The 11,651-nt window shown below is 35.9% G+C and overlaps 1 protein-coding gene across 1 annotated transcript; it reads left to right on the forward strand.

Annotated features, from left to right (window-relative positions):
* The first annotated feature begins 4,007 nt into the window (after window positions 1–4,007).
* On the forward strand, window positions 4,008–10,946 carry LOC105455069 (vitamin K-dependent gamma-carboxylase). The gene is made up of 12 exons (XM_011698117.1): window positions 4,008–4,055; window positions 5,090–5,223; window positions 6,453–6,712; window positions 7,410–7,731; window positions 8,033–8,215; window positions 8,365–8,528; window positions 8,652–8,882; window positions 8,947–9,209; window positions 9,430–9,630; window positions 9,754–9,992; window positions 10,244–10,555; window positions 10,787–10,946. Exons 3-12 carry the CDS (start codon window positions 6,469–6,471, stop codon window positions 10,944–10,946), a joined length of 2,319 nt encoding a protein of 772 aa, XP_011696419.1. The 5' UTR covers window positions 4,008–4,055; window positions 5,090–5,223; window positions 6,453–6,468.
* Window positions 10,947–11,651: the final 705 nt, after the last annotated feature.

An 11,651-nucleotide genomic window follows, 5' to 3' on the forward strand; every position in this document is an offset into this window, starting at 1 on the left:
ACTGGTCATCTCTCGTTGCGCGCATTATGTCCGGGCTGTCACGGTTGTAGAGGATTACACGTCGATTACGAGGCGCAATTTTAAACTCTCTCCCTCTCGCAGTCCATACTCACTCGTCTCTCTTTCTCTCTCTCTATCTCCTTTTCTCTGTCGCGCGCATCGTGTCGCAACCCTTTGTGGTTTACTCCATGGTTTTACAATCAGTCACCCGTGCTGTGACACGGCCGATGGGTCGTCGTCTACGAAGGGGTTGCCTCGTTTCGGAAAGCGGATTACGTTCGTCTCTCGCGCGTTCTCCTCTTTTTTTTTTAGTTCTCACTTCACGCCGAGTCGACTCTCGATACCGGGCGAACTCGACGGCTGCCATTTCTCGCGTGATCGATGGGTCTTGGGTCAAACCGATCGCGTATCTTCCTTCAACGATCGAGGATTCACTCTTCCCTCCCGATCATGGTTTCGCACGTTTCTCGGGCTCGTCATAGCGATTTTTATACGTCGCCATTGTTTACGGAGTAATCCTCCCTTAACCAGAAGGCGTGTCCGACCAAGGGGTAAAGTTTGACTTCGGAAAACGCAATAACCACAAAAATGACGCGCCGTGATTTTTACAAGAGACGCCGCGTCTCTTCTACGGGTTTTGCATGCTAGAACATTTTTATCGCATAATCTTGAAATTAAAAATTAAACGACGAAGTTAGAAATACACATTGAGTGTATTTAGATATGTTTGTTAAATAATTAATTTAAAATGCAATTTACATCAAAATTTGAATATAATTTTACTTGCGTGTCTCGTATATAGTACGTATCTAAAAAAATTTTTTATTTTAATATAATCATACGTTTGTTAAGTTAAAATAGTTTAAAATTTAGATTGTGTTCGAACGTATGAAAAGTAGCATCGCGCAATTGTTTCCGTATCGCGACAGAGAGAACGATCATAATTTCCGAATCGTTTCCGAACGCTCTGGACAGAGCTTAAGCAAATCGCTGAAAAGTTTACTTTCGGACAAGACGTAATCTCTCGATGTGTGTTCGGGAAATACTTGATGCGGAATACTCGGGGTGCCTCGAAGCTCCCCGCCCCGTCCCCCCAACCTTCGTGCTCTGCAAAGGTGCCCCCGGCCTTTTTTTCCAGTATGAATGATGATGTATGGATGCTGGCTCTGGGCACCGGGGGCACGGTAAAGGGTTCCATTGTTGCGTCCTCCCCTGGAGAACGCGAACCCACTCTCTCGCCCCGCAGGGGAGACCTTCGTGAAATATTACGGCCGAGCAACAAACTGCATTCTGCAGGCTGTATACTGTTAATTTTATGCCCGATTTTTTGCCCACTCCATCTAACTCCACCCCATCCCTCCCTCCCCCCCTTCCTCGCCTAGCAGTCCTCGCTTCCTTGACGACCATCCCTCGGTGTTGTTACACAAGAGTCCGTGATCCAAAGTGCCAATAACAATAAATATTCATCGAATTATTCTCAGAAGCAACATCGAAAGAAGCGTGCAAAATAATATCGATTATCTTTATATTACTCAGCCTCTAAAAGAATACTACGTGGATTGTAAAAAGAATTTTGATTTTCCGATAAACAGTTCCACGAAAATGCTTGCAATTCTAACTAAGAATCTCATTCTAGCTTTACAAATACATTGATTTGTGAAAGTTTCTTTAAATATAATTATAAAAGTTTATATGAAAAATGTAATATCTACGTGAAAAGTTAAAAATTCAAGAAATATGTAAGAGGAGATTCCTATATGCATATATGCTCGTATTCATTATTAAAGCAAGTACTTTTCGATATTTCGGGGGCTCGATCGAACCGTCCGTCAGTAATTCGAGAAACGGGTAAATCGCGGGCCCCGGCCGCGAGAACAATGCGCGGCCACAATTAATAGAGCCTGTAATCGGATGCACCCTGCGCGTTCTATGCAAATTCGATCGGACACGGTTTTAGAGATTCGCCTTGGCCCTTCTCGTGCGTCAACAATGCGCCGACTTCGGCCGACAATGGGAAATAATAAACCGTGATAAATAGCTGAGCAAATACACGTCTGCGATCGCGGCGCGTTCTCCATCCCGGTTCCTCTCTCTCTCTCTCTCTCTCTCTCTCTCTTATTCTCCATTCCAGGTGCGGTCGTTCGAATTCCAAAATAAATACACTCGGCAAATATGCAGGGTGGCCCGTGTCGGAATAAATGAATACTGGTATTAATTTCCCCGCTTGCGCTGAAAATACCGAGCTCGATTTGTCGCCCGACGCAAAACATATTTGCGCGAGTGCACGCGAGGACACACTTCTCTTTTGAATCAAGATCTGTGAGATCGAAAATTTTTAACGTAAATATATACAAACAAAATCAGCAAAGATTATTTTTCATAAGCAATTTAATTTTTTTATAAAACATTTTCTTTTTTCCCTTGATTAAAATTATTTGAAAATGCGTAAAGTTAAGTGCATGTTTTAGTTTCAACCATTTCAATCTATGCGAAATCGACATTTATAGTTTAATTTATGGTCTTTGGACGACTCAAAGTGGACAAAACGAGCGTCATGAAGTTAATTAAAGTTAATTGAAGTTGAGGCGCCGCGCCGTTGAGATACACGTTACACATATCAGCCTTAACTGGCCGACCGCTATAATTGACTCTTATAATACCATGATTCTATTACTTATTGTTCCATTAAAATGCCGAATAATTGACTTAAAATAAGTTCTAATATTATTATGATTATGATATAATTATTCCTAAACTCTCTTATTTACTTTTACAATAACCGATTCTATTTTCTTACTTAAAATAATAGCATTTATCTAAATAACTTTACGTGTTAGAAAATTAATTTATTATATTCATTTTTTTCTTCACATTAATAAAGATATATTAATAAAATCTTTGCGATTGATTAGTAAAATTATACTGGCGTAATATACTGCCAGATTTCAAATGTCAGTTTCAAATCGGACCAGGTGATTCCCGTCGGGATAAAATCCGTCACGAGACGGTGGCGGAGGGTTTTGGAAGGCCGAAACTTGAAGAGGCAGCACTAATCAAAAGTGGTCCACGGAGACAGATTGAGGGGCGTGCTGAAATAAATCAGTCTTTTGTTTTACAGCCCTAAAACGGCCGTTGGGGATGTATATGCAACGCGCGAAATGACGTCCATTCATTAAAACGCCCCAGCTGCGAGATCGAAGAGACTTCGATTCAGCGGCTCCAGGGCAGCGCGATTAAATAATCTCGGTCATTGTGTGACGGAGTCATTATTTATTACGTACACTTGTTAATCGCTATCGCACATAACATGCAAATTTTTATTGCAGCATCCCCACGCTTAATGTTGCATCTGGGGCGCAATATTGTGAAACGAAAAATAATTAATGGTGTTAAATAGTCGCGTTTACAATTATCGCACTTGAAATTTTTTCTAAGTTAGACAACTCGAAAAATTCGTCGGGACCTGTTCTTCTTAAAACTGAAATCAGATGGGATTCGAAGAGAGCCTTGAAAATATCTTAATTTTTATAAGATATTTTCTCCCCTTTTACATTGCATAAAGAATCTCCGCAGACAAAAAGCATAGAGCAAAAAATTTTAATTTTTCATGATAATTAGATATTTTCTTCCCTTTTAACGATGCATACGGAATCTCCGCGGACAGAAAGCATAAAGTAAAATCTTACAACCGACTCGTATGCCTCATTTGTTGCCTCGTTAAGAATCCAGGTTCCGTTATGTGGAGCGAAATTAGCGAGGAGAGATAACGCGAGTTGTATCTGAACGCGCGCGGCGAAGGAGATGCTTTCTTAGCGGAGAAGATAGTCTGCCCACTGTGACGTGGCGCAGCCCGTAGATACGATACTCGCGAGAGGAATTCGTTTTCGCTGCCGTTTTCACGCCGTCATCCGAATCGTTATCACGAATCCACGAGTGTCGCGAATATTTCGTCGTTCCGAATCGTTATCACGACCGTGCGTGCGTCGATCTTCTCGCTCAATATCGCATACGCGATATAACCGACACGCAAGAAGCAGGTTGATTGCAATATAACGGTAACGACAGTGGGCAGTTGTGTGTTACTATGCGAAAATCCCCGCATGGAAATCCGCACGATAAGACTCTGGCTAATTATCTCAAGCTGTTAATCTTGCTCCAAATATTTCTATCGCGGCGGAAAGCGCTTCTTTGATCCGTTCGCCTGCTATCTCGAATTTGTCTAAAATATTTTAATTTTCATGAGCTTCCAAGAAACATATCTATATCTTGGAGTTATTTGTTCAATAATAATCGTTCTAATGACGAATTTTTTTTTCTTTAATTTTAATTGGAAATCGTGATTAAAGTAGGCAATTCAATTTAACAAAATAATATATACGGTCGTTGCGTGAGTAACATATGAAATAGTATAGCTCATGAGCATAATCTAGGTTGTTAATGAGATCTATGAATCATACGTTCTATAGAAGACATCGACTTATATGCTGCAATGCATTTGAATCCGACTTGTGTAATTTTGAATTTCATATTAAAAACATTTAAAAATAATTAATTATATTTTTATTTCAAAATTTTTTTAATAATAGTTTTTAACAATAATTTAACAGTAGAAATAAATCTATATGATCAAAACAAATCTTGATGCTCAATAATATTTTTGCATCAATTTATATGTATATACTTTTTAATTTTAAGATAGATATTTTATTCTTATTTAACTATAGGTACTTCTTTTATTTAACTCTATTGATAATAATTAAATTGGATATTAATTTTTATATCACTGTGCTTTAATAAAGAAGTATTTCTTAAAATATTTTAAAAAGTAAAAATAATCTTTTTTTTTTTTTTAATTTTAATATATTGTAATTATTTGACAGCTGATATTTTCCGATTGCGGACTTTACTTTCAATAAAATATCGATAACATCTATCGGCAAAATCCTAGTGCATGTGGGATGAAGAAATGCCGTGAAGTATATAATTATTGCGCGGGCGCGGGTCAATAATTCGTTGCTTGGCGACAGTACCTATATACTTTGAGCTTCTGAAACAACCGGCGCGAGGTGCACCTCTCTTCTTTCTTCAGTTGCCCAGACTCCGGACAGAAGCCGACCAGCCTACCACGCGCTATTGAGAACAAAGACGAGGATCTTATCTTCCAACTTAGCGGCGATTGGCTTTTCACGGTGTCATCTCCGTTCGTGAGAAAGAACCAGCCAGGTATTGAGTCGATTCGCGCTTGATCTCTCTCTTCCTTCTCGTCTTTTAAAAATCTGTGCATTTAAAACGCGTCAATTTCATGGCGGGAAAAACACGTGACAAGTGTGCAATGTGTTCTGCATGCGCGAGAATTGTTTCGATTCCGATAATCGTCGCACGTGCAACTTCCCAAAATTGTAACTGTATTGCGGTTAAATGGAGGTGTCGATATGAGAGTGTATTAAGTTTCTCTTATATTAATTTAACACAATAATATAATTTTTAAATCGATTAAAGTTGCACATAAAAAAAAGAGAATGTCACTTAACATTATAAAATTGCTTCGACAAGAGATATTTGTTCGTCGGCAGCGGCCACAATTCATTCAATTACCATACGTTACAACTAGCTTCCTGTTACAAATTAACAGAAATAAATACCTGGAAAAGTTTGTCATACTTCGTTCTTTAAAGAATTATTACATATCCTACATTGTCTTTTAAATTAAAGAATTTCAGCTTGTGGCGATTGCACTACTACCCTAAACTTAGTTTGCGTTAAAATATTCTTTAAATATAAAATCCGCGAGAAACAAGTAAAGAACACGAATAGCCGCGGTTGACACAGAAGAATCAGCTGTAGGTCACGAGAAAAAAAAGGTCAATATCGCGTCAAATAAACTTAGAGACAATTAGGCCGTCGAAGAAATCGATCGGAAATTAACGTTGCAAGTGATACATTTAAATACTGTGACATAAACACGTGGTGAAAACAAAGCAAGGTTAGACGAGACTGGTCTGGCGACCGCGAGGATAATGAGAAACAGGGACTCGGCTGGCGATTTCCGACGCGATACGTACGTTCGTTGTATAACCCGAATAAATTAACCGAGACACGTGCCACATTAAAGTCTTTATTAACCGCACATCTTCCCAACCGATCAAGTAAACTGAAATAAATCATTTCCACATTTAATATTCGCGCCTCACCAAACGCACTCAACTTATTAAATAAAATAATTGCTTATATATGTTTTTCTTAAGTTTCATTATTATAACTATCTTTTATTTTTTAAATAGCGTAAAAATCATGCTAAAGAAAAAATAAGATTTAAATTTGTTGTCGTATATTTGTGAATTCAATTATATATTTTATATTTTTTATACAATTTTTAGGCTTGCTGATTTTGATAACTTTAAGTAAGATAACTCAAAGATAAAATTAATTGGAAACTTGTTGTTTGCTTGCAGAACTGGAGGCGGTGGTATGTGGAGGAAGAAAGATGAGTCGACGAAAAATGCGTCTACATCGCCAAATAATGGGTTATACGTAAGAAATTGCATCAAATTCGTGTCTGAATTCTGGTCATCATTGATATCGTCGCTTAGTAACAATTTTGAAAGACTCTTCGATTTTAAAATAAGCAATGTGTCAAGTCTTGAGAAATTCACTCAATTCCTGTATCGTCCGACCGATCCAGCGAGTCTAGGAGTGGCCAGAGCTTTATTTGGTGAGTCGAAATGATAATTACATATGCATATTGTTACATAATTTTTCTAATTACAAACTAATTAAATAATTGTCACAAATTATAATTTTTTTATCTATTTGCTGAAAAAAATGTAATTATCACAATTAGATAAAATAATGATAAAGGAGTGTTTAATAAATTATTCAGTTATTCAATTCTAATTATAGAATTTAATTATATCGTAATGATATTACGATTATCTCGTAATATGTTATATGCGTTAAGACGGAAAGACCATTCCATAAATTAGACACATTGGCTCATTGCTGTTATCACATACAGTTCAATCCTACTCACCGCAACACTTAATAAACGGAGTGAAGAATTTGAATTGTAAGAACTAGACACGATTTAAGACCTATTAAAGCGGTTATGAGAATTAATGGCTTGAGCCAATAAAGTCACGACCGTGATTCAATATCGCCGGTAGAAAAAGTGCATTACTTGCGAGCGTCTTTATCTTAACAACGTTTGCGCAATGTGCAATCAAGCTTAATTAAATATTTAAAAGAGCTAGCATTTAGGGCCGTGCTAAAGCACGCAGGCAGACAAGTCTTTCTATGTAATTTATAAAACGATTTAAACCACCAAGTAACATCCGAATCTCCTTCTCGAACTGTACCTACAAAATTATACATTCCGAAAATTCAACGACAAGTCGCGCATTTTTCTCCAGGCCTGTGCATGGTGATAGACGTCGTCGAGGAGAGAGGATTCGCGATCGTGGACGTAAAATGGGGAGATCCGTGGGACTGCCATTTCCCGCTGATCCATGGGATGAAGCCGCCGTCGCTGCCGTGGATGGTGATGATATACGCGGTAATGTGGATGGGTGCCTTCGGAATCGCGCTCGGTCTGCGCTTCAGGCTCGCGTGCGCCTGCTTCGTGCTGCCTTATTGGTATATCTTCTTGCTGGAAAAAAGCTACTGGAACAATCATACCTATCTCTACGGCGTCGTGACCATCTTGCTCTGGGGAACGGGGGCAAACAAATATTTGTAAGTCAAATGAATACACTGCACTGAGAGAAAGAAATGATTGCAATTACAATTTAACTATATTATAGTCATGTATAGTCATTTTCGGTGCCAAATATATATTTATAATTATATTAGTATTATACAAATGTATGTAATTATTATTAACATTATAGCAGTAATAATTATAAAAATGAAGCTCCTAATCGTAATTATTCTATCATGAAATTATAGTCACAAACACTTTTCTCTTAGTGCGTATTCCCACATAATTCTTCTAACATGCATTACCAGTGAGATTTAATGTGCCGTCGTTTCTTAGCGCGTTAGATGCAAACGGTGCGAAACGGGACGGCAACTTCGTGCCGTATTGGAACTACTTTATCCTGAAATTTCAATTCTTTGCGCTTTACTTTTTGGCCGGCTTGAAGAAGTCCGGCAGAGAATGGCTCGAAGGCTACTCCATGACGAATCTGTCTAGACACTGGGTGTTTCATCCATTTAAGTAAGTGGAATTCGCGACTTGTTCGAGACGAAGACGAAAATTGCACAACTCACGTATTCTATAGCGAACAAAAATTGCACGAAAGTTATTGCAAAATAAGAACAGGATTGTTTCCCGATGAGTATACTTAGGAAAATGCTCTCTTTTAGAATATTTCTGTTCACGGAGCAGATTGATTTTCTAATCGTCCACTGGTTCGGCTTTGTCTTCGATCTGACTATCGGATTTTTTATGCTGCTCGAGAAAACACGCGTACCGTCCATGATCTTCTGCACAGCTTTTCATTTCATGAACTCGAGACTATTTAACATAGGTAATTATTATTTAAATAAAAAAATTTCAAACGGAAAATATTTAGATGAGGATAAATTAAATATTTGAAGATTTTTCTGGCAATATTATTTATAAGAGGCATATCAGAAGAGAATCTTTACAGGGATGTTTCCATATGTGTGCTTGGCAACAATGCCGCTCTTTTGTCGTGTAGACTGGCCACGTAGATTAAGGCTGTACTTTAAGCGGAAACAAAAGATTTTGTCGGTTAATACAAATTCAATCGATGCAAATAACGTAGAAGAGACTGGTAGTCAAGCGAAAGGATCTCTAAAGCACAACTGCTTAACATTGCCTTCAAATGAAATCTTACATACCGGAGCGAAACGTGAAGGTAAATATTTTTTATCTAATACAATTCAATACAAGCTTTAAAATATTTATACAACTATTTTCAGAGAAAGCAACAAGTGAAGAAAAAGATAAAAATTATTTTGTTAAATCAAAATCTGAAGGAAAAGTCAATAAAGAAAACAACGACACGCAATTGTCTAAGAAATCGATTGAGCTCAATGAAAAAGAAGCGATAAGCGTTCGTGAAAAGATTCAGACAGCTCGGCGTTCACCGAGAGTTACGAGAAAGCAAAAGTTTGTAGCGTCGCTGTTGCTGTGCCACATCGTACTGCAGTTTTTTTCACCGTACTCGCATTTTATATCAAAGGTATCGCTTATTAATAACATTAACATTATTATACATTACATCGTATTACTACAGTAGTATTCCCACAAATAATAATTACACTTCTAAATACGTTTATTTTTGTGATTAAATTAATTCCGTAAAATTATATACAATACGTGAAACGACTATAATCGCAAGTTTTTCTAGATTTAAGTTGTCATATATCTTTATAACAAAAATGTAACAATCTGTACCTCAGGGCTATAACAATTGGGTACCCGGTCTATATGGTTATTCCTGGGACATGATGGTTCATGCCTGGGACACTGTACTCGTAGTGATCAAAGTGCACGATAACGCGAACGACGAGGTACGATATTTAGATCCTTACGCGTGGGTGCAAAGCGATCGATGGCTGAGGCACGGGGACATGGCAATGCAATATTCACAATGCCTAAAGGTTTTAAGATGTCACAAATAAATATTTGCCTTAAAATTCCTAATACTTTTCTTCCTCTTATTTCATTATTGTACGTTTATCTCACATCAATCAAACGTTGAATTTGTCCATGTGTAAATTTAGGATAACCTAATGCGTCGGAAAATGGAAGCGTTGTGGACCGATCATAATTCCGAGGTTAAGGAAAAGTGGATGAAACTGTCTACGAATTTAAGCATTTACATGGATGTGTGGTGTTCGCTGAACGGCAGATTTCAACAGCGAATATTCGATCCGAACGTCGACATGTTGACGGTCGACTGGCATCCATTTAAGCCCATTTCATTCCTCATGCCTCTACTCACGCAGTATAGTTCATATCGGTATGTCTGTCTATTCCCCAAATTAATGTATTAGATATAATATAATACAGATATTTTCGCGATAAAATATGTTGTCAAAAATAATCTTAATTAATTAAGTTATAAAGAATTTATAATAATTGGTAACAATCTCGATCAGTCAAGAGAGCTTAAAAAATTATTTAAAACTCATGATTTAACTCATTAATAACACACTTAAACGCGCGTTAATTTTTTTATCGCAACTACTCTATACTCATTATGGTTTTCAGACATAAAATGGATGAGATTCAACAGCACGTATACACTTGGTCGAATTATACAGATGTGTTGTTCGTGGCCGACTTTCCAGGGATGTATTTGGAAAATTATATATCCACCGATTTCGCGAACGTATCTTTGACGGTGCTAGAAGGCGAGATAACTTACGTCGAAGACGAATCGCCGGACGTGATCACTCTGTCGAAGAAAAAATCGATCCCCATTGAAACAGGGAAGTTTCATCGAATAAAAACTACAAGTTCTTACCCGGCATGCTACATGTACACTTACACCAACCAAACGAAGCAATTGAGTAGCGAAAGGTAAATATCATATAAGTATTACATAAGAAGTATGTTATAATAAGTTATATAAGTAAATATTAAACATATGAACGTCTATTAAAATTTTGTAATATATGTAATTAAGTCAATTTATCTATTTATAAAAATGAAAATTTGATAAAAAGAATTAATTTTTGAAAATTAATTATTAATTAGCTATGAAAATAAATTTTTTAATTATTAATTAGCTATAAAAATAAATTTTTTCAGAAGAGAACCTTCTCCAATAATAAAAAATACGTCATGGCTATTAAACGAAATTAATAATAAAATCATTGCATGGACAAGGACATTCGTCCATATAACAAATGCCTTCTTAAATTTAATATACGATGTTCCTATGGTACAACAAATGCACCTTAACAAATGACGAGCATTAGTAATGAGTGAGAAAAAATTAATTGTAAGATTATATTTCTACACATTGTCTCAAACATTTTTTTTTTATTTAGAAGTTTTTCCAAAAGAATTTCTTTATTTTTTTAAATGCAAATTAATTTATATTAAATTAATTATATTAAATTAATTATATTAAATTAATTTATCAGAATTTAGTAATTGGGAAATTTTAATTTGAATTTTAAATGAAAATCCACAATAAAAATGTCTAATAAATAGATTTACCATTAATATATATATATATATATATATATATATATATATATATAATTTATCTCTATTATTTTTAACTTATATTTCTTACAAGTTTTTTAATATTCTTTGATACCATTAAAATGTATTATAAAGTATATTTTTTAATTAGTTGATATAATTTAAACATCTTTAATAATTTTGCGAAGAATTATTTATATAGAAATATATATACAACCGTTTAAAAAAATATATATATACATATAAATTATACGCACAATATATACATATATTATTATTATAAGGAAATGAATACATTAGCAAAGAAGTTATTTTGATTATTTTTATATTATACAGGGTGTCCCGTAATGACCGGACTAACGCTTAAGGGTAGATTCCTGAGATCATTTTAAGACAAAAGTTCCAATACCAAAATGTTGAGACTATAATAGTTTTTGAATTATAAATGTTTAAAGTTAACTAA

Source organism: Wasmannia auropunctata, unplaced genomic scaffold (genome assembly GCF_000956235.1).
Source record: "Wasmannia auropunctata unplaced genomic scaffold, wasmannia.A_1.0 LD335957.1, whole genome shotgun sequence".
NCBI lineage: Eukaryota > Metazoa > Arthropoda > Insecta > Hymenoptera > Formicidae > Wasmannia > Wasmannia auropunctata.